The sequence below is a fragment of the Pristis pectinata genome, chromosome 9 (genome assembly GCF_009764475.1).
Source record: "Pristis pectinata isolate sPriPec2 chromosome 9, sPriPec2.1.pri, whole genome shotgun sequence".
Lineage (NCBI taxonomy): Eukaryota > Metazoa > Chordata > Chondrichthyes > Rhinopristiformes > Pristidae > Pristis > Pristis pectinata.
The window spans coordinates 79869652-79894434 of record NC_067413.1 but is presented as its reverse complement, the minus strand read 5'-3'; the positions used below and the strand labels follow the sequence as shown (position 1 = coordinate 79894434).

The window sequence follows — 24783 nt, the reverse complement described above, 5'->3', positions numbered from 1 at the left end:
GACCCTGTTTAAGGGAAAGTAGGAGCTCAAGTGGAGGCAGCATCAGTGGGTGAGAACTTGAGGTAGCGACAATAACTCTGTATATTTCAAAGTGGTAATGGAAAGAAAAATGGGGATAGATCAGGAATAAAGGTCTGACATTGAGGGTAGGACAATTTCATTGAAGTAAAAAAAGGACCTGACAAAGATAGAGCGGGAGCATCTACTTGCAGGTAAATCTACATCTCCACAGTGGGAAATAATCAAAGACAAAATAACAAGAGTTCAGTGCCATCATATTCCAAGGACCACAGATACAGGAAACCCTGGATGTCGAGGGATAGAGAGTTGGATGAAGAGGAAAAAAAAAGCATATAATAGGTATAGAGTGATGAGGGAGGCCTGTCAAGAGTATAATAAGTGTGGAAGTCACTTAAAAAAGGCATTAGGAAGGCAAAGAGGGGTCACGAAATATCACTGGCAGGCAGGATGAAGGAATTCTTTGCCCGAGCCATCTTCTAAACATAACAGGTCACGATAAATGATCGAAAAATCAAAAAAAACTGTGGATGCTGGAAGTCTGAAATAAAAACAGAAAATGCTGGAAATACTCAGCAGGTCAGGCAGCATCTTCGGGAAGAGAAATAGAACTAACGTTTCAGGTCAAAGGCCCATTGTCGGAGTTAAACAAATGGTCATTCACCTCTTACAAGATGAAACACTTCTGAAGTCAAACTAGCTGGCCATTTAGCAACTCCATAAGTAAATTCAATCACAGGATCATTCTTTAAAGGGATACTTAAGTTAAGAACCAAGTCCTCCCTCCATTTTAAAATTTGAAATTGCCTTAACCACTTTCACTGCAGCAGGGCATCACCAGAATACCATGATTCATAGTTGCAAATAAACAGTTGATATACAAAGATTACTCCCACTGGAGCAGAAATATCCAAGCGATTCAACCGATGCTTTTTCATATTATGAAGAATTTTGATGGAATAAATAACAAAGACCATTTTCTCCTCAAGGCAAGGAGATCCGTGACAAAGAGGGATTAATTTAAAATTGTCATGAAACATGAAGAGGGACATTAGCTATATGACAAAGACTAATTAATCTTTAAAAGGGGACAAATATACAAGCATTTGAAGCAAAACATAAAAAAACCATGAGAAAGGTTAGTTTTCAGTTTTTCTAGCAAATAAAATAGTCAAGTAACCTCTATTTACACAAGAACATAAGAAATAGGAGCACGAATAGGCCATCTGGCCCATCAAGCTTGCTCCGCCATTCGATAAGATCATGGCTGATCTGGCTGTGGACTCAGATCCACCTACCTGCCTTTTCCCCATAACCCTTAATTCCCTTAGTATGCAAAAATCTATCTAACTCGGTCTTAAATGTAGTTAAATGAGGTAGCCTCTACTGCTTCCCTGGGCAGAGAATTCCACAGATTCACTACTCTCTGGGAAAAGCAGGTTCTCCTCATTTCCATCCTAAATCTATTCCCCCGAATTCTTGATGCTACATCCCCTATTTCTAGTCTCACCGACCAGAGTAAACAACTTTCCTGCCTCTATCGTATCTATCCCTTTCATAATTTTATATGTTTCTATAAGATCCGCCCTCATTCTTCTGAATTCCAGCGAGTATAGTCCCAGGGGATTCAATTTCTGCTCATAGGCTAACCCCCTCATCTCTGGAATCAAACTGGTGAACCTCCTCTGCACCACCTCCAAAGCCAGTGCATCTTTCCTCAAGTAAGGAGACCAGAACTGCATGCAGTCCTCCAGGTACGGCCTCACCAGTACCCTGTACAGTTGCAGCATTACCCCCCTGCTCTTAAATTCAATCCCTCTAGCAATGAAGGCCAACATTACATTTGCCTGCTTGATAACCTGTTGCACCTGCAAACCAACCTTTTGCTATTCATGCACAAGCACTCCAGTCCCTCTGCTCAACAGCGTGCTGCAATCTTTCACTTTTTAAATAATCTGTTCTTCTATTTTTCCTTCCAAAGTGGATGACCTCATATTTACCAACATTGTACTCCATCTGCCAGACCCTTGGCCACTCACTTAACCTACCTGCAGACTCTCCGCATCCTCTGCGCAATTTTCTTTTCCACTCAATTTAGTGTCATCAACAAACTTAGATACAGTACATTCGGTCCCCTCTTCCAAATCATTATTTGTGTCTTACATACAGTAATTATGTAGGATTAAGGGCCAAATGGTCAGTCAATTTCTTCATAATATTCATTTGAATAAACTTAAATTTGGCACGAGACAAGACAATTGCAATGACATGAAAAACAGGGCAAGACAATTGGGCTTATGCCCACAAAATAAGGACATTTCAAGGTGACTCAAAACACAGTAAAACTCCAATAATCCATTATTTGACTTTTTGGAAATGCCAAATACTCAGCATCTGGATCACCGAGACCCCAGTTCCCCAATTCCTTCCAAATCACTGGGGCTCAAGTTCCTACGTTCTCTTTATACTTATCTGGTTCTATTCACTGTGCTGCCTTGTAATTACCTGGTTCTGTTTCTCATGCTTCCTTTAAACTTATTGTATTCACTAGAAAATTTATTATCCCACAGTGTAACATCTTGAAAAGAAATAAATTAAAGTGTGTTGGGGTATTAATAGTATAACATCTGATAGTCCAGAAAACCTGCTGGTCCTGCACCACTCAAATCCCAAACATGCCAGATTAACAGACTTTTATTTTCAAATGTTAACTTCTTTTTTTAAATATTCTGACAAAGATATCACTATCAAAGAAAATGTGTTTTAAAATTTATGGAGGTTTGTAGAAAGTCTTGTTGCGTAGTGCTATATTGGCTGCACAACGTATGCTGCTTCTAAAATGTGATTCCATTGAAGGTAACAATCTTCAGAAACAGAACACAACACTTATATCAGACATGTTTGGCCACCAAAAAGGTCTTGAAAATATATCCCTGGATCATCATCGCTGGTTCTAAATTTTAGAATTCCCCCCTACCCTGAAGCAATAGTACTGTGAGAACACCTTTACCAGAAGGACCACAGTGGTTCAAGAAGGTGGCTCATTGCTGCCTTCTCAAGGGCTGTTAGGGATGGGCAATAAATGTTGGCCTTGCTGGCAGCACCCAGATTCCACAAATGAACATATGAAAAATGTGAAATGCTGGCCTAGAAATTCTTTCATACAACAAAAAACACATCGCCATGCAGCTGAAAATAGACTTAATCCCGAGCAGAGCAATTTGATGCACATTCTTAGAGTCTTGACATCAGTCAGAAATTTCATTTGTCCGAACACCAATTTTTCTGGAGTAAAACTCTCCAAAATGATTTCAAGTGAAGTGCCAGTGAGATTTTCAACGTTGCTGCTTTGAAAAAAGACACTTCTTGTTTACTAATAGAATGGCCATGATTTGCCAATCCTACTCTCCCTGAAGCCATGCTTTTTAACCAACAGCCAAACTGGACTCTTTGAGCACCGAGATCAATATTAAATACAGCCTCACACATATGCCTGGACTGTGGAGGTTTTGACCATAGGAACTCAGCTTTCTATTGGCAGGTTCATTCCAGGCTGCTGCTGCTGATTTCTGCCATATCTTACCATTGCATTAGGGAAATCACCCAAACTCCAAACATTTCCTTCAGTCCAGAGGAGTAATCAAAGCAGACATAGGCATTTTTCAGCACAATGTACTCATTGACATGTTGCAGGCTCACATACCTAAGAACATATAGATTTGCAAGTGCGTTCTCTGCATCCAGCTCTGAAAGGTATTTACAAGCAACATTCTTCCAGCTGCAGGGAGTGCTACCACTGAATAACTGTATGCATTAAAGGCTGTCCCAAAATGCAAGTATTCAGAGAGCTCCCTGGAAACTTTTCACTAAGATAGGTTGGCTGTGACCCCACATGAACGAAGAACATACTTCCTGCGGCACTGTTCTCCCACCTGTTCAGGACCCTCTGACCACTTGGGAGCACTCTTCTTACCACTGCCCGTCATTGCAGCTATGAGAACTTGCAATACGTCAATGGAGTATGTCATGCGAAAACATTCACCACAGCAGTACACAGGAAAACCAACAAGGATGTGGATCTCATAAGTCTTGATCTTTGTGAGACTTTCACATACCTGGTCTGGTAACCCAAGATCCTGGTTTCTCCCCATTAAAAAAGATGGTAAGGCAATTCCTTGCCCAGGAGACATTAAGATTAAATTGAAACAAGTTGATTATGTTATTGAACCAAAATGCCCTTTTATACTCCTATGTTCCTCATGTCTCTTCTTATAATCCAGAACAAAAATCAGGCAAGTATGTGTCGTTACTTGAGCTCCAGCACCACATTAAACACTGATATTAAATTTCTCCAGGGTTTTCTGATTGGCCTTCCAATTTTTCAGCATTTATGAATAACAAGCTATCGGAAACAACATTCAAATATACTCCCTCACACTAAATCCCCCTCCCTTACCACCATCCAGGGACCTAAGCAGCCCTGTCAGATCAGGCAAAGATTCACCTGCACCTCCTCCCACCCTGTCTACTGCATTCAATGCTCTCGATGTGGCCTGCTTTGCATTGGCAAGACCAAGGACAGACCGTGCAAATGTTTTGCAGAACACCTGTGCTCAGTCTGTCAGGGTAAGGCCAAACACAAACTAAAACAACACCCCATATTCTGCCCAGTTAATCTACAACCCAAAGGTATGAATACTGAATTTTTGCATTTCAGGTAACACGCACCCTCTGTACTTTGTCTCTCTCCTTCTGATCCTCCTTGCTTCTCCAAACCACCCTGCTCCCCTAGTCCCATCACCCAGTTTTGTTCCCTTCCCCCAGCTGGTTCCATCTGCCTATTACCCACACACTTAACCTACTGGGTCTCCTATACCCTCCCGCAACTGATTCTATCTGCCCATCGTTCCTTCCCCCCACCGCACCCACCCACCCTTTTCTGGTTCCTCATCACCTTCCTTACTTGTCACCTTCCAACCTCTGCCTCTACTGCTACCATCCCCTCCCCCCACCTGGCTCCACCAACCCCCATTTTGTCTCTCTCTTTCTGTCTCTAGCTTTCACCCACCATCCACTGTCTCCCAATTTTACTCCTCCCACCTTCCCACTTGGCTTCATCTGCCCATCATCCCCCTCCTCACCTAGTTCTCTCTATTGCCTGCAAGTCCCTGCCTCATCCCTCCCTATTACCTCTTTACATTGACTAGCTCACTTCAGACCTGATGCAGGGTCTCAACCTGAAGCATCAACCACCCTTCTGTCTCCACAGATACTGCCCGACCCACTGAGTTCCACCAGTGGTTTATCTTTTGCTACAATTTTCACTTTGTGCTTTCTTGACATTTTACATGTAATTTACAACACAAATGATCAGTCTGTGCTGGTGTTTATGCAACACATGGGGCTTCCCAGACCCTGATCTGCATATCTACTTCTTTCTAGCTCAGATTCCACCTTAATTTGAAAGGCATCTGCAGTCTTCACTGTAACTAAGCTGAATGGTAGCAAGTTCCAAATTCTAAACACCTTCTCATTATCTTCTTTCAAGACAAATCAATATCGGGTGGTGAGGGTCCTTAATGGTAGATGCTACTTTCTTGAGGCACTGCCTCTTGAAGATGTCCTCGTTGGAAGGGAGGGTTGTGTCCATGATGGAGCTGGCTGAGTCTACAACCCTCTGCAGCCTCTTGAGATCCTGCACATTGGAGCTTCCATACCAGGCGGTGATGCAACCAGTCAGAATGCTCTCCACTGTACATACGTAGAAATTTGCAAGAGTCTTTGGTGACATACCAAATCTCCTCAAACTCCTAACAAAGTAGAGCTGGCAGAGTGCCTTCTTTGTGATTGCATCAATGTGTTGAGTCCAAGATAGATCCTCTGAGATGTCGATGCCCTGGAACTTGAAGCTGCTCACCCTTTCCACCACTGACCCCTCAATGAAGACTGATTTGCGTTCTCCTGACTTCCCCTTCCTGAAGTCCACAATCAATGACTTGGTCTCACTGACATTGAGTGCGAGGTTGTTGTTGCGGCACCACTCAACCACCCGATCTATCGCACTCCTGCATACCTCCTTGTCGCCGTCAGAGATTCTGCCAACGATAGTGGTGTCATCAGCGAATTTATAGATGGCATTTGAGCTGTGCCAAGCCACAGAGTCATGAGTGTAGAGAGAGTAGAGCAGTGGGCTAAGCATGCATCCTTGAGGTGCGCCTGTGTTGAATGTCATTAAGGAGGAGTTCTTCTAAACTCTACTCTATAGATGCACCCCACTCAATCTCTCCTCAGAGAGCACCTTGTGGTGCGCCTGTGTTGAATGTCATTAAGGAGGAGTTCTTCTAAACTCTACTCTATAGATGCACCCCACTCAATCTCTCCTCAGAGAGCAACCTCTTCAGCCCAGGAATCAATCTAATGCACTTTCACTGCACCACTTCTAAGGAAAATATAATGGACCAAACTGCACTGACAGCTAGCCAATTGTTCCATAGGGAAATGCTAGCACGCTCAAGTAAGGGTGCCTGTGAACACCAGACTTCTGTATCTGTCCACTTGAGCCTGGAAATATAAAAAGTACTGGAGGCCATGAACAACATACTAGAAGCATTAGCTCATTTCAATTTTATTTATTAGACGCAAGTATTGCTGTCATCACTCATCCCTAGTTGCCCAGGAACTTTCTTGAAAGACCATGCATTAACTGACGTTATGATTTAACTGATGTTGAATTGAATGAAGTTTGATCCTGTCCAGATATTCCTCTGGAGAGGAAATATATTGGGGTAGAGCATCCCGAGACTGCAAGCCGCCTTCCCTTGGGTCATGGCCCTTCTTCCAGGATGGCCCAGACAAAGTCTTCCACTGGGAACCCAGTTCCCAACTTGTTGGCATGGCAGAGCACAGCAACGTGGGTGCCTCAGTGCAAACAGCCAACTGCACTCAGAGGATAGTTTTGACAAATGGTGAGACCCAACCCTGACTCATTTTTTTAAAAAAATATTTATTTGTTCAGAACATGTGGTTATTGTTACCTTTGCTGGCGTTTATTGTCCCTTAAATTAAAGCAGTTAAGAGTCAACCACATTGGCCAGACAGGGTAACGATACCCTTCCCTCAAGGACACTGGTGTACTCTCTGTTTAGTTCCATTGTTACAGTCACTTAATCTAGCTTTAATTCCAGATTTACATAATTATTTGGACTTAAAATTTCAAAGCTACGATGGAAGGATTCCAATATGGACCACTGGATCAATGGTCCAGAACTGTGTCTGCTAGGTCAGTAATTTAAACAACAAGCTAAATTCTGCAGCTGCAGAAAATCTGAAATAGAAACAGAAAATGCTAGAATCATGAGCAAATTGGCCAGCACCTGTGTAGAGAGAACCAGAGTTAACATTTCAGGTCAATGACCTTTCAACAGAAAGTTCACCCACTGAAACATTAACTCTATTTTTCTCTCTCTGCAGGCACTGCCTGACTCATTGAGAATTCTCTGTTTACATTCCAGTAACTTAAACCCATAACCACTGTCAAGTTATCAATTATTGAATGTCAGAGAATTCAAAACCAGTTATTTAAAAATAAAATCATTAGACATGATAGAATTATGATTTTATATTAAAAGAACTGAAAACCATACCTACTTATAGAAAACTAAAACATTTAAGCTAACTTATTTAAATAAACAAAAAGAGCTCCACCTATCATCTTCCAAGCAGCTGACTTCTCCCATTTATTTGAATATCCCTGCTGTACATGTGCCAGCCTTAACCTACTGCAGGCTCAGTGGGGATATTTCCAAGCCTGAGAACTTGAAAGTTTGCCAAATTTTGCACTGGCACACAGACAACTGATGCAGTACCAGGCCAGCTGGCAGCACAGCAGCAGGGTGGGAGATTCTGCTACTGACTTATGCCCACTCCAGTGCTGGATATCATGGCATCCACTAGTAACTCCCAGTGTAAACACTGACAACAGGTAACAGGTCTGCCCAATAAAGTTAGTGATGGCTTTCAGATCACTCTGTTGCTGAATTCTCTGTACAGCATTCTTCACTGCATTTGAGAACTCTCAGATTCAGCTCAAGTGCCAGGAGAATGAACTCAGGTAGCACTGTGGAAGAATTTCCAGCTCATTAGCAAAGATGAAGCTGTGACAGGTCCATCTCACTGTGAATGGCAATAGTGTGGTATCTAATGCTTTATAGCAACTACAAAAAAAAGGAACAGAGTAGAATTGCTTTCCTCATAAAAGCACAGTTAAGAACGAACAGTCTATCAGAAAACAGTGCTCGAATTTTCAATTTATCAGACAAAGGGAAAGCCATTACTTAATCTGACTGATCCACCAGAGGACAGGAGAAAGGTTTTTCAAATGAACCTTCCATTTCAAATAGGGTATAATTTAGGTTTCAGAGTGCATCTGTTTGGAGTACATGTCCACTTCAAAGCAGTGAGATTGAACTCCACATAGCTGTAAACTAAAGACTAAGCAAAAGAAAAAGCTAGTGATGTAATGAAGTTTTCAGACTAGAAACAAACATTCATGGCAGCAGTCTAAACTTGTAACATTTTCAGGAAATTGCAAGAATGTACAAGTAAAGATGGAGTGACCTTTGACATTTTTCAGCTGATCAGGGGGAGTAAACATATTTGGAAAGAGTCAGTCATGCCTGACTAACCCGAATGAAATCTTTAGAGATTAATGTGGCAGATAAGGGAATGTCCTCTGGATGTTATTTATGGACTTCCAGAAGGTATTTGATAAAATCTCTCACAAGATACGTTTAGCTAAAATTGAGGCTCTTGGAATTGAAGGCTAATCAGGGCAACAGAGCACAGAATAGGGGAAATGGACAGATTCTTTAATTGGCAGAAAGTGACTGGTTTTGTCCTGTAGACAATGTCAGGACATCAATAATTCACATTTCTATACAACTTAGAATGATGGGATAGAAAGATACACAAGTTATTATGTCGATGACACACAGATAGGTGTTGCTGTAATCAATGGAGATAGAAACACTAAATTACAAAGCAATATTACTAGCCTAGTGGTGGGAAAACTGTGGCAAATAGATTTCACAGTATGCAAATCAAGGTCATTTATTTCAGACATTAAAAGGTTAGAATCCTTTACAAATGATGCAAAGCTAGAAACAGTGAGGTCCATTGGAATATAGGAATCCATGAACAAAAATTAATAAAATATCATAGGCAGAGACAGAAAATGGTCAAAAGTTAGCAGAATGCTAGCTTTAATACCAAGTGGGCCAATATACAAGAAATTAGGGGGAATGTCAGAGTTATACAATATCCCAGTTAGACCACACCTAGAACACCATGTTCAATTTTGACGTGTAGGGATATGGGGTCATTTCAGGCTGGTAGCTTATAACCAATGGGTATCACAGAGATCACTGCTAGGAGTGCAACTGTTTATGATATAATGACCAGGAGAAAGGAAATGAATGTACACTGGCCAAATTAGCAGATGACATAAAAATAGGTGAAAAGGCAAGATGTAAGGCAGGTACAAACGGTTTACGGAGAGAGAAATGACATATCCAATAATAATGCTTAAAAGGTGTTTGGAAAGGTACTTAGACAGGAAAGCCATTGAGGGATATGGGCTTAATATGAACAAATGGGATTAACATAGATAGGCATCACAGTCAGCATGGATGAGGTGTGCTGGAAGGGCTTATTTCTGTGCTGCGCATTTCTATGATTCTATATTGATAGGTTAGGTGAGTGGGGGAATAGTTGGAAAACGGAGTATAATGTGGAAAAAGGTGAATTTCTTCATTTTCAAAGCAAGAACAAAAGATCAGAGTGTTATTTAAATATAGAAAAATTAAAGGAAGATGCAGCACGAAGGGATCTGGGAAACACAGAAAGCCAGCTCACAAATACAGCAGGCAATAGGAAATGCTGACGAAATATTGGCCCTTATTTCAAGGGGTTTGGAGTACAAAGTTTGAAAGTCTTATTGCAACTTAACAAGGCACCAAGAGATCAAATCTGGAGTACTTTAAGCAATTCTGTCCTCCTCATTTAAGGGAAGATATTATTTCATTGAAGGTTCACCAGGATGATCCCAGATATGGAGGGGTTCTACTTCAATGAAAGATTAAAAGGTTGCAACTCTATTCACTGGAGTTTAGACAAATGAAATACAACCTTATTTAAACATTTTAGATCCTTAAGGTGTATACAGCGCAAATGCGGAAAGGATTTTTCCTTTTGAGCATGTCCAGGTCCAGAAGACACAACCACAAAATGGGCGGGTGCTCATTTAAGATCATTGAGAAAAAAAAATCTTCTCTTGGAGAATTGAATGCCTTTGGAACTCCCTACCACATAAAGCTGTAGAGGTAGAGTCCTTGGGCACATTTACAGCTCAGATAAAATTATTTCTAATCAGTAAGGGAATCAAGGGTGATGGGGAAAGGGCAGGAAATTCGACTTCAAGAAGGTGGTTCCATTAAATGGAAGAGTAACTTAAGGAGGTGAGTAGCCTATTCCTTTTCCTACTTGTTATGGTATTATGCTTTGGCTATTATATCACAGAATGTATTCATCTTTAAAGAAGTGCAGCATAGATTTATAAATGGTATCGAACATAAATGGTTAAATTATGAGATTATGCAATATTCCCTCAGATTCAGAAAGCTATTGAATCAATTTGATACAATATTAAGGGCACAGGTGGTGTAGGTAGAAGAGGGGCATAGGGTGAAAATTAAAGCCAGGCCTTCCAGGAATGAAGTTAGGAAACCTTTATGTTCAACAGTACATGAAGTTTGGAATTCTTTTCTGCAAGTAAAATTTATTATTTTTTAAAACAAAATTGATAGTTTATTTTATTAACCAGGAAGTGTTAAACAATGTAGACGAAAGGAATAATGGTTAGGTTTCAGATCAAACTTGATCTCCTTGAATATTGAAGGGTGCAGTGACTAAATTGTCTGATTTTGTTCCTTTCAAGGTCCCCTGGCACAGAAACTTATCCTAGGTCACATGCTAAAAAATGTAATTGTGCATACTTACGGGTACATATATTTGCAGCTGTTAAAAGATACAACTCAGAAAGCAATAGGAGAAAAAGGGAGACGATAACCATTATGTAAAAATAAACCATTTTTTAAAATCTAGACTTTTCCCTATGTGATATTTTAGCCTCCATATGTTAATTGTGGAAATGACAATATGAGATATAGTTTAATTACACATCACGTTCTTAGCATTAACTCTTGTATTATTGCACACCGTAATTTACTGATTATTGGAATATCTATTGAATTAAAAAAACGAGATAAAAGGGCCACGATTTCATTAAGAATTGTTTAACAATGTTTATTTTCTTGTTTGGGAAATAAGAACCAGGAGCTGTCCCCGTTTCACAGGATCGAGTTAAGCGCCAATGTTTAACCATATGCCTGAAAATCATCAACTCTAAATGTACAACTGTACCAAAAATGTTCGTGTTGATTTCACAAGGGCAGTATCCCTTTAACAAAGGATTGTTTCATAAATCCAAATTCCTGGTTTCGCTACTACTGAAACACGCTTGCGCGTCCCACATGTAAAGAACCGATTCCCTTAGACCATATTTCAACCGAAGGGACTTCACCACTTATGTTGGGCTCAGGTGCACGATATGCTTGCTTCAGAAATTTCCCTTTTATGAAAAAATGAATTTGCTGTATGCTGCGGAGGGCGTTATACTGTCGATGACCACGAAGGGTTTTGAACCACGATTGCCATCGAAAATAACAAAACAGTAACTAAGAACACAGCGAAACGATATGCAAATAATCCACACGCTGAAAGTGCTCAAAAGAGGAAGCGTCGCTTTGCCAAAGCAAAATTCGTGTATATTATTGTCCTCTGTGTCTGCCTCTGAGATAAAATGACAACTTTACAACGCATGAGCAGGAAGATATCGTTTTGTTTCAATCTCATTTGTTGCCTCGAGGAGCTCGATACGACAACTTCTGCCGGACAGAAATAATGAACTAACTACTACGCCTTATTCTTGGTATCACCGAATCCGCAAAGAACAATGAGCAACATGCACCGTAAGATTTCTGAAACAGTGAGCAACATGCACCGTAAGATTTCTGAAACAGGTTCCAATGATCAGACACCCCTCACCGCCACCACTGCCCCCACACCACATTTAGTGGCGTGCTGTTTGAGCCACTTTCGCTGAGCGACTGGACCCTTTCTGACAATTTCAGCTGCTTAAGTATCTCACGTTATAAATATCCCCTTCTCTACCAGAAACGGGAGATTTTATACTCCTCACTAGTTTTATGCATTGTGTAAACTGATGACATCACGGTTAACTCTAGTTTTCGACGACCACTTTCTTCATCTTTCGATGCCCGTGTGCCGTCTTTTTACACCCTTTGTTAAATATTTTTCCATTATTTTTGCGATACCTCGAACAGAAGGCCGATCTTGTTTTTCTCCAGATAGGCTTGAATTCTGGACTGCTGAGACGCCATCAAAAATATCCTCCTGTCTCCGAGCAGCAAACACCGAGAGGGGGAATTGTTTTGTTACTGTTGCAACATCCAAAATTGTTTGAAAATAATTCAGATCGTCAACTTTTTAAAAAAAGAAAGAAAATCGCAAAATCTAGTGTTTCACGCGTGTAACTTGCCGACGGTGCACTTTTTCTGATTACATCGCTGTACTTGAAGTTGTGGAAGCCGGAGAAAGAGCTGTGCCAGCACACGGGCTCAAATTGTTGCTCGCTGTTTCCCGGTCAACACAAAGCGTTGCGTCTCTAGGTTGCTCCCTAGCGACGTTTGGTTATTCCAGTGTGGGATTCGGATTAGCGCGCCCATTGGCCGCCCGCTCTATCCATCGGCCGGCAGCCTCAATAGCGTGTGAAAGGCCGACCCCTCTTGGTTGCCTCTTTCCCAAACCGGGAAAGATCCGCCAGCACCAAAGCTCCGCCTCCGTACTGCAATGCAAATTGCTCAGTTCTCGCCCTGGTCGCGAATGCAGGTTCCCTACTTTGCAGAGTCGTTGAGGTAAATTGGACGAAAGGGCATTTAATGAATCATATAATTTAATAACGATGCGTTGCCCGTCGTTAAAGTCGAAGGTATATATTTTCAGTGGTTGCACATGATTTAAAACATCAATATAAAGTTGAGGAACCAGATGACTGCAGTGTTCTTTAAAGATTTGTGATGTTGATTGTAGCGTTGTTTTAACAGGTATGAGACGCTTTAAAACTGAGCCTGAAACAAAAAAAAAGCTGCTGGAAGAACTCAGCGGGTCGAAAAGCATCTCTGGGGAAAATGAACTGCCGAGACCCTGCATCAGAACTGAGAGTGGAGCGGGAAGACAGCTGGTATAAAGAGGGGGCGGGATGAGGCAGGGGCCGCTAGGTGATAGGCGACAGAAAAGGGGTGAAGGGTGATGGACAGGATGAACCGGGAGGGGGGAGGGAGACAGAAGCGGGTGGGTGATAATTCCTCCTCCCCGCCTGCCGCCACCGATGATATTCAATCTGCTGAGTTCCTCCAGAAGTTTGGTTTTTTTTGCTCCAGATTCCAGCATCTGCAGTCGCTTGTGTCTCCCACAAGTATTAATATATTCCATCGTAATGTAAGAACCCTCTTCATTAAAGTTGCATAACACATAATACATCATTCCTTAAGAGTTAGGGTTATCTTGGATTTGTGTAGATTGATATCCACACACTGATCACCTCTTAATATAATCACCTTTTTTTTGTCAATGTTTTTTGTCATTATTTGTCATTTCACATGGGTGAAACTCTTTATCAAACATTAAAAACAGGAATAACCATATTTATTTTGCGGATTAAGTTTAGAGTAGCATGAGTTATACCAGGAAAATGGCATTAACAGTCTGAAGACAAATGTCAATTTTCAGCAACTAGGGCAGAATGAGAATGGATCACACTACACTTTCATCAATAATTGTCAGCGGAAAATGGAAGCAGTGATTGCGGAAATCCATATTATGGCCAATAGCTGTGAAATACCTAAACAGAAATTACATTTTTATAACATCTTTAATGACCTCGGGGCACCTGAAAGCACTTTCTGGCCAATTAATAACTTTTTACATTGTAGAGATGGTTATAATGAAGGAATTTCAGCAGTTGATGAGTGCAGAGCAAGCTCACACAAACAGCAAAATAGTGATGACAATATTGAGATTTATTAACATCAGTTGAGAGAGGAATGTTGGCTAGGATGGCTGTAATAATTTTGTGTTTCAGAAGCCAAGGTGTTATTTCATGAGCTTGCACTTGAATTATGAGGAAGGTTGTGGAAAGCAAGATCAGAGAAAGAATGGGACAAAGAAATAAAGTGGCAAGGCTTAAGTTAAGACTGTACTTGTACAAAACAATTACCTGACCTAAGCATTTAGCCTCCATAAAGAAGATGGGACCACATTGTGAATGGCAAATGCAATATACCAGGATAAAATAAGTATAAATAAATCATTTGGAAGTAGTCTAGGCCATTGGACTGTGGTATGCAAGGTGGTGAATGAACAGATGTTACATATTCTTTGTTTGAATGGGAAGCTGCAAGGGGAAGGGACACATAATTGGAGTGACAGGAGTATAAACTAGGGTGTCTTCGGGAAAAAGGCTCCATCAGACTTCTGAGAGGGAAGTATAGGGGATACAAAGGAAATGAAGTAAGATGTACAGTGGAGTCCTGACTGGTTGCATCACCGCCTAGAATGGAGGCTCCAATGCGCAGGATCGAAAGAGGCTGCAGAGGGTTGTAGACTCAGCCAGCTCCATCACGGGCACAATCCTCCCCACCATCGAGGACATCTTCAAGAGGTGGTGCCTCAAGAAAGCAGCATCCATCATTAAGGACCCTCACCATCCGGGACATGCCCTCTTCTTGTTACTACCATCGGGGAGGAGGTACAGGAGCCCGAAGACCCACACTCAACGTTTCAGGAACAGCTTCTTCCCCTCCACCATCAGATTTCTGAACAGTCCATGAACCCTACCTCTTTATTCCTCTGTTGCACTATTTATTTATTTTTGCAACATAGTAATTTTTATGTCTTTGTCTTGCACTGTACTGCTGCCACAAAACAACAAATTTCACGACATATATCAGTGATAATAAATCTGATTCTGATGATGTTAAATGCAGACATTGACAAGAGTGAAAGGTGAGGACTGGTGGGGGGGGAGTCCTATTCTGCAAGGGTGGGGGCTGTGAGAGAGTTAATACAGAAAGTAAGATTGATCTTTGAAATATGGATTGGCTTTAACAGATATATATTTAGAAGATGTTACAACTCACCTGGTGACAAAGTTTTATTTTCTGCCTCCATTAACGACCATTCCTGTGTTCCTACGTGCTACCACTCCCAGAATCAGGATTAGTGCTAGTTAAAGAAAAAAAGAAAGGGAACCAGAGCACCTTAAATAACCCCACATCCCAGCAACAATGAAGTCAACTGGGTTTGCCATTCAATACATTGCCAGTTCCCCACAGTGTTTGGGTCCTTTAGGGGATACTGGTTGCATTTTGTCACAATTGGAGGAGTGCAACTGTCTAGATTGCTCAATAGTGAGTTGGCATGGATTCAATGGGCCATATGGCCTTTTCCTGTGCCATAACGACTCTATGACAAATTATAACATTATGTCCATTAAAAATTGATCATTACTGACTTCTCTGCCATGTTTAGTAAGTACTGCAGCTTCATGGCTTTATGTAGATTTAGGATTACAAATCAATCAGTGAGCTATTAATTGTAGCAAGGTAACTTGGCAACAAAGTTCCAATGTTTTAGTTTTGCTTTCTATTTACTGCTTAATAACAATTGTGAAACAAGAGGCACTCATTTATATCAATGCAAAAACCAGGCCACTGTGTTATTGACATCTTAAGCTTAATAGTAACACTCACTAAATACTATAAATGGTGGAATTCTGAAGATGTTGGCAACATTCAGGAGACGAGGCAGCCATCTGTCTAAAATGGCAAGCTTACTGTTTCTGGTTGATAACCTCAAATATTAAAATTACCCTTGCAAGAGTTATTGGCCACCAGCTGAGTGTTTCCAAGATTTTATGTTTTTAATTTAGTAAAATTACTTAAATTATTGATACAAAAATATAAATATATTCAAAAACCATTGGATGGAAACCAGTCTATATTAAATTAGTGAAAGAAGGAAACAGAAGGCAATAAGAATACAGCAGAGAGATGGATAAGAAACAATGAGTACATACCATTATTTATATTTAATTCACTTGCCTCATTGAATTATATTGTTTAAATGCTGTCCTCAATTATTGTGCTACCTAGGGGCATGTATATCACCCCACCAAAACTGATGTAACAGTTAGCTGCTTTAACAGTATAATTTCCTTTAAATTAAGAATAATTATAAAATGACACTATTGTCTATTAAAGAACAACTGTGGCAAGGAGGACAGCCATTCAATCATGTAAAGCATACCAAAAATAAAGTGAGACAGGGCTACGAGGAGGGAGGTACAAGCGAAGGAGATAGCCAGAAGCAGTCGTATAATAATAACTACACCATGCATGGTAATGCAGTTCAGGAAAAGTTCGTATAATTGTGTCTGGTTAGACATATTGTAAACAGCCAGCCACAGCTTCCAAGGAAGCACTGTGCTAAGCTGGTCTGCTGATTTCAATGACTTCCTCTCACGTTTTGTTAAAGTGTTTGAATCTCTTACAGTTCAATGCCCAGCGGGCAGCTTGTTGCCCTTTTACATTCCTGTCCTCCAGCTGGATGTGCTATTTTTAATTCTGCCTGAAATCCACAAATAACTTCAAACAGAATGTAATTATGTGGTGTCTGCTCCAATCTTTATGTCTAGTATGAGCTATATATTGACACCTGGAAATATTTTTACCAATCTACAGCAACAGAGTCAAACCTCTGGGAGAGATGATGGATCCTCAGTCACATATTCTTGGAGAGAGATGGAAGAAATGGTGAAGGGTGGATGACTGTGTAGGGGGAAGTGGACGTCTGGATGTCTGCAACAAGATCGTGTTACTATCCTGCTTTTCTTTCTTGTTATTCAACTATAAATTGCAATATTTGGAAATAAGCTCCAGGTAATTTTGACTTTCAGGTAGTTAAATCCCTGAGACAGCCAGGGAGTAGGTCCTGTACCTTTTAAAAACCAATCCTCCGTCTCATCATTTTTAGTGAGTAGCCAGTCTGAAACAGCTGGCATATATCATTTGGCCCTCAAGAGATCAGGCCAGCAGATAAATATGTCATCCGTGGAGGCACAAATAGAGATACAAGAGAGCTTCAGAAATACATGAGAATGAGCAGCAATGGCAGATTTCCTTACAAGGCCCGGAAAAGTACTACTGCTGCCCCTGCATATACCAAAATAACTTTTAGACCGATCTGCAAAAGTTGGTGCCTGCCAGGGGTTCCTGAGCAGAGTGTCGACTCTATTGGCCTTCGAAATTCCTTCAGTGTCCCATACACATTAAGGCAGCTGATTTACATACAATATAAGGTTTCTAACTGAGCTGGGCAGCCTCCTGTTTCTTAGGGCCATCATTGTGGGGCTCCCAGGTGCTGATTTCTCTGGAATTGTTATACAATGGCTGAAGTTTGTACTTGAGAATCATCCAATATGTTTGCTGGGAGGAAGGACACAGGAAAGGACTTCATCAGAGACTGAAGCAGAGCAGGTAAATAAAGAGCTTGGTCAAGAGCCCAAAGTGACTGGAAGGAGTGGAAGCTGTTGCATGTTCAGTGGGATTCATTTAGAAAAAAAAAATTAAGAAATGAAATCAGAGGAACAGGTGGGTGATTGGTTGCAATAACAAATTTTCATCTACCATTTAAGTCACTGACCTGAAATGGCCCAGTGATGAGTTCTGATGAAAGGTCTTGGACCTGAGACATTGACTTTGTTTCCTTCTCCACAGTTGCTGCCTAACCTGCTGAGTATCTCCAGAATTTCCAGCATCTGAAAATTTTCACTTCTCATTCCTTACTGGCTGCTGGTGTTGGGATGGGCTTAGCTCCGTTGGGGAGGAGGATGGGCACATGTACATAGTTCCAGAATGAAGAGCATCAAAGCTGGAAGCAGAAGGCTGGGAATCAGCTAGTGGGTTTAGAAGGCAGAGGCAAAAAAGCTAGAAAACAAGCAGTAAGAGAGTTTCAAAGTGCTTTATATGAATTCTGGTTAATAAGAATGATAAGCTGAGGGAACAAATTGATTGTGGGAGCAGAAAAGATTGTTGAGGCATTCAGGATAATACTAGGCCATGCACAAAATAAAAGAGCAAATATATAATTCTAGAACTATGAAAAACAGGCATAGTAGGGTATGCTTTTCAGTCCTGGTCACCACATTACAGGAAAGAATTACACCAGAGAAGGAATAGTAGAAATTACACAGATGCTGCCAGTGATGCAGAGTTTAACTGTAAAGATTGAACTTTCTGCGGTTGCTTTCTGACTTCTGCAGAGGGGTTTAATAGTGATATAAAATTTTGGGAAGCCTTGACAGAGTGGATAGGAAGGATGTAAGAAATAGTATTTTAGCTAACAAGTGTGAACAGGTTTACAATCAATAACACCTGCAATGACATTGTTAAGAATTTGTCATTTGTGAAAAGGCCAGTTCTCTTTTACACACTTCCACATACACTGAGGTTTAACCTGATTGGTTGACCAGCCACTTTGACTACGTCAGCACCGTTTTGGAGAATGCAGTAAAGATTTTTCACATTAGTTATTGGTGGAGCAAGAACGTTAATCAGAAACAGGCCTTGGTAATGTGTGCAGCATTTTTGAAAGGCTGGGAATGGTGCTGTCCATTCCTTTTCTTTAACTGCCCTTAAGATATCACCAAGGCAAGTGGGATTGGTGTAGATAGGTACTTGATGGTTAGCATGCACATGGTGGGCCAAAGGGCCTGTTTCTCTGCTGGTTAACTAGTCTGCTCTCTCCTGTTTTTTTCTTTCCTTTTTTAAATCAGCTTGATGCCCAAACAAGAAGTGTCCTGGGGTGGTTTCTTGGGATAAGTCCATCTTGTTACCAGTCTTCCTACAAATGGGAGAGTGAGTTGAGGGCTGTATCTGAATAAATGATTGATTGAGAGATCTTCCCTAACTCTGAAATCAACTAGAAAAGCAGAGAGCAGTTTTTGGGAGTATGGCCATCAGATTCCTCGAGGTGAGAATTAATGCTAGCCTTATCTTAATAAATTTATTAATTCAAGAAGATGACCAAAGACTCTGCTGTTCTCTGCCCCATTCCTTGCTCCCAGAACTGAACCATACAATATGCTGCTGCTTGCTTGCCTGACTGGGCAAACATCAGCCATATGTTCATTTTGTATGTCTTGCATAATTAGGTGTTCTAATAATTGCTGAAACTGTTATTTCTTCATGGGACAATGAACCGCATTGTTTTGTAGACCTTTTTGGGTTATACTGAGATGGAGTCAAAATCTTACAGGATCCATTTTCCTCAACAAAGATGTCAACAACTAAGAGCATTGATTTAAGATTACTTGTAGATGGGTTTGAGATCATTCTTTATCAGTCCAATGATGACAGGTGTCTGAAACTCACTGACTGCAATGGAGGTAGAGACAAAAATCCTAATTATATTTTAAAAAAGATTCCAATCATATTTTTAAAAGGATTCCAATGATCACTTGTTTGTGCCTTAGCCCACATCCATTAATGAAAAGTTGGAGAGCGGGATTAGGCTGGATAGCTCTTTGTCCACTATTAAAGACATAATGACCCATATGCCTTCCTACTGTAGTATAAACCTTTGTGATTCACTGATACAGCATGTACAATTAATGGATTTCTTGCCATTGGTAGGATAATGTGTGACAAAATCCTGGCAACTGCAATAGAATGGCACTGAGCATGTACTGTATATTTGAATCTACTTGCATAAAATGTGTAATGCTATACAATATTTTGCTTTGTAAAACAGTTATTGAGATCTTGATTTTTTTAGGAACAGGAAATGTGTCCATGCCTTTGCTATCTAAAGAATGTAAATGACAGGACCCTTAGGAGCATTGATGTGCAGAGAGATCTTGGGGTGCAAATCCATACCTCTCTGAAAGTGGCAACACAAGTGGATAGAGTAGTAAAGGCAGCGTATGGCATACTTGCCTTCATTGGTCAGGGCATTGAGTATAAAAGTTGGCAAGTCATGTTGCAGCTGCATAAAACTTTGGTTAGGCCACATTTGGAGCATTGTGCGCAGTTGTGCGCGTCCTTCCTCCACTCTGTATGAAAGATGTGGAGGCTCTGGAAATGGTTCAGAAGAGGTTCACCAGGATATTGCCTGGAGTGGAGCGTATCAGTTATAAGGAGGTTGGACAAACTTGGAACCTTCTCTTTTGAGCATCCTGATGAAAGTATATAAAATCTTGAGAGGTATAGATAGGATTGATAGCTAGAGTTCTATTCCCAGGGTGGAAATGTCAAATACCAGAGGACATGAGTTTAAGGTGAGAGGGGGAAAGCTTACAAGAGATGTGCAGGGCAAGTTTTTTTTTGCACACCAAATGGTTAAGTGCCTGGAACACTCGGCCAGGGGAGGTGGTAGAAGCAGATACGATAGCAAAGTTTAAGAGGCATTTTGTTATTAGTTCGATTTTTCAATCCAGAGGAATATGAAACAATTTGACCACGGATATATGCTTTAAAAGTATCCCATATTATCCCACTGGAGATTTCTTCAGTAAAATTAGTTAAAAAGAAAAATGAAATCTGTTCTTTAATAAATTGGACGAAATCTAAGTCTTGTAATAGAGAAGGGTTAAATCACCATTGTCTGACATCAAAGGATACATCTGGTAATTTAATTGATAATCTCAATGGTGCATGATCAGAAATGGTGATTTGTAATCTGTATTAATTTGAAAACTCATAAAAAGATTGAAAAAGAAAGTTTAAGAGGCATTTTGAGTGACACATGAACAGACAGTGAATGGAGGGATACAGACCACACCGTAGGCAGATGGGCTTAGTTAGACTGGCATCATGGTTGGTGCAGACATGGTGGACTGTGCTGTTCTATGAATAGTTATAGTTTGTTCCCATCTTTATGACGTAGTTGCTTCCCAAGCAACTAAAAGTGATGGTGAAAATGTTGCAGTCAGTATAAGGGAGATCTGGTGTGATAGATCTCTACTTCAATTCCTGATGGGCAGTTATTCCTTGACAAGTTGACAGGCCACAAGTTGGAAATGTTTCCTGGATGGGAGAAGTAAAATAATGTGAAAATGGGAGGAAAATACAAGCCTTAAGTGGAATAAAACTGGTATTTCCTTTCAATTACACTCCAGGAGATTACCAATAATGTCATCAGCCATCTGGGAATAAAAAAAATGTTAAAGTAATCCCAATCAATTCAATGGGGTGACATTTGCACTGATCAATGTGAGGTGCTTTGAGATAATAAAGTGAATATTCTTCAACAATTTTTTCCAGCAAACTATATCAAAAAACATATGCCAGGTAAGATCAGAGATAAAATAAAGCTCTTCATTATCCCAATACTATATGTGAACTTCAAATCACATGAAGTCTTCACAGCATGAATGTGACAAATTATTTATCAATAATAATTATTTTTACGATTTCACTTAGTGCCCCCAATTTGTTCTTTTAGTAGTGGAAAAAGGATCTGTAAACACTATCAAGCAGAATCTTTGCACCTAGGAGAGAGAGAAAACTTTTATCCTATAATATGAGCTGCTTCAAGCATGACCTTCAGAGACAAACTATAACTTTAGTGCAGTCTACCAGAGCACAATTTTTGAATAGTAGTCTGAATATTAATTAGTTGCTTATTATGAGTTAATGATCAATGGTGATGTCTAAAGTGATTACTGATCTTTTGAATTATGAAAACATTAATTTGTGATTTATGAGCTCAAATGATATGCCTTCCAATTATGCACAGAAAATACTGTGATGCTCCATTTTCAAGACTTCATTAAATAAATTGTTAACTGCACATACCAGAATGAGCTTCAGAAACGGATTTTATCCAAGAAACCTTGCAGATGAAATCATCTTTACATTTTTTTTTGTAGGAGCTCCTGGATCTTCTTAGATATGCAGTTGTTTTACTATGAAAATGCTAACTATGCAGCTTGAGTATGTTCTTTGTGTACCAAAAATTGGATTGTTCTTGAATAGTAGAGCTAAACATTTGCTATGCATTGAACCCATACATGTTCATGCTGGTGCCGGTTACATGCACTATCCCAATGACAAACCTGCTAAAATGTCTTTGCATATATTGAGTACACAAGCTGTCCTTTAGCTGTTAATGCATGAGTCACAATCATCAGTAGGTCGATTCTATGCACCATTCTTGTGCTTATCGTCAGATACTCAGTCTTTAAGGGGTTCTCTCCACAACACTACTGGAATTGTATTCTAAGCCCCAATATGACTGCAACAGAGGATCTGGAGAGATTGAAGCATGCCAACTGTTTTATAGATTTGGATCTCAACAAACAGTTATAACATAGTTAAAAATAATAACTACTTTTAATTAAATGTTCTGTGGCAAATTTTGCTAATATTCTGTATGATGACTCAAAGTTTGCATTTTTAACATTGGCTGAACTGTCCACAAATATAGTCAAAACACAACACAGATGACAGCCATTGGTATCTACCCTATTCGCCTATCGCCGAAACAAGTCTACAGCGGACACCATCTCCCTGGCCCTACACTCAGCTGGGAGCATCTGGACAGTAAAGGCACCTACATTAGACTATTGTTTATTGACTACAGTTCTGCCTTCAATGCGATAATCCCAAGCAAGCTTGTCACCAAACTCCGAGACCAAGGACTCAACACCTCCCTCTGTAACTGGATCCTTGACTTTCTAACAAACAGACCGCAATCAGTGAGGATAGGCAGCAATACCTCCTGCACGATTATTCTCAACACTGGTGCCCCACAAGGCTGCGTCCTCAGCCCTCTACTCTAATCCCTATACCCTCATGACCGTGTGGCCAGATTCTGCTCTAACTCCATCTACAAGTTTGCAGATGATGCCACCGTTGTAGGCCGTATCTCAAACAGCAATGAGTAGGAGTACAGGAAGGAGATAGAGAGCTTAGTGGAATGGTGTCATGACAACAACCTTGCCCTCAATGTCAACAAAACAAAAGAGCCAGTCAATGACTTCAGGAAAGGGGGCGGTGTACATGCACCTGTCTACATCACTGGTGCTGAGGTTGAGCGGGTTGAGAGCTTCATGTTCCTGGGAGTGAACATCACCAACAGCCTGTCCTGGTCAAATCACGTAGATGCCACGGCCAAGAAAGCTCACCGGCGCCTCTACTTCCTCAGGAGACTAAAGAAATTCGGTTTGTCCCCTTTGACTCTCACCAATTTTTACCGATGCACCATAGAAAGCATCCTATCTGGATGTATCCTGGCTTGGTATGGCAACTGCTCTGCCCAGGACTGCAAGAAACTGCAGAGAGTTGTGGTCACAGGCCAGCGCATCACGGACACCAGCCTCCCCTCCTTGGACTCTATCTTTACCTCTCACTGTCTTGGTGAAGCAGCCAGCATAATCAAAGACCCCACCCGCCCAGGTCATTCTCTCTTCTCTCCTCTTCCATCGGGTAGAAGATACAGGAGCCTGAGGGCACATACTACCAGACTTAAGGACAGCTTCTACCCCACTGTGATAAGACTATTGCACGGTTCCCTTATACAATGAGATGGACTCTGACCTCACGATCTACCTTGTTGTGACCTTGCACCTTATGGCACTGCACTGTCTCTGTAGCTGTGACACTTTACTCTGTACTGTTATTGTTTTTACCTAAACTACATCAATGCACTCTGTACTAACTTAATGCAACTGCACTGTGTAATGAATTGACCTGTATGATCGGTATGCAAGACAAGTTTTTCACTGTACCTCGGTACAAGTGACAATAATAAACCAATACCAATACACATGTGGTGTTAAATGTGGAAATCTTGAAGGTTCCGGTAGAGATAACCCATGGTTCCATGGGGGCAGGCTTTACAGATAGAATCAACTAGAAAACATTCATTTGACAAGAACTGCAACAATATATAAACCTTTTTCTGTACAAATCATTCAAATTTTTAAATATCATTGAATAAGGTGCATTAAGCCAAAATTAATGCCAAACAGCCTCACTGACCTCAAAAAACAAACCTGTGGCTAGATTTTTATTCCCTGAATATTAATTTCAAAATTTCATCCTTATAACATACTTTATAAAACTATGTTTTAGTTATCATGTTTTGACTTCTACCTTAATTTTATCTGTATGCCACTTACTGTCTGTAAAATGTTTAAAATGTCTGTTTAAATTTTAGCTCTTTGCTTCCTGTTAAACCTGCTTGATGATATCCCTCTGGGACACCCCTGTAGCTATTACGTGAACTAAATTGATGCTAGGAAAGATGAAATACACACCACAAAGATCAAGGTCTTTCTGAAACATCCTTCAGATCAATGATAAGCATTGTTACATTGTTGACATCTGTGAAATCCAGGCTATATTTTTGTAAACTGGCATTTTTTTAAACCATAGTTGATGCTTTTTTAGAAAACTCATGTGATTATAGCATCCTGCACATTTTATTTTAAATATCAGTTGAATTTAATTGCATTTCTACAACAATATACTTAAAATGTAAAGAAAATGTAATAGTTTTGTTTTA

General features: G+C 40.4%; 1 protein-coding gene across 1 annotated transcript in view; it reads right to left on the bottom strand.

Moving 5' to 3' along the window:
• The window catches only part of c9h8orf34 (chromosome 9 C8orf34 homolog), a 274725-nt gene extending 261353 nt beyond the window's left edge, over positions 1–13372 (bottom strand). The window contains exon 1 of the mRNA XM_052023371.1: positions 12471–13372. Coding sequence (XP_051879331.1) covers positions 12471–12536 — 66 coding nt within the window. The 5' untranslated portion in view covers positions 12537–13372. The remainder of the gene's footprint in view (positions 1–12470) is intronic.
• Positions 13373–24783: the final 11411 nt, after the last annotated feature.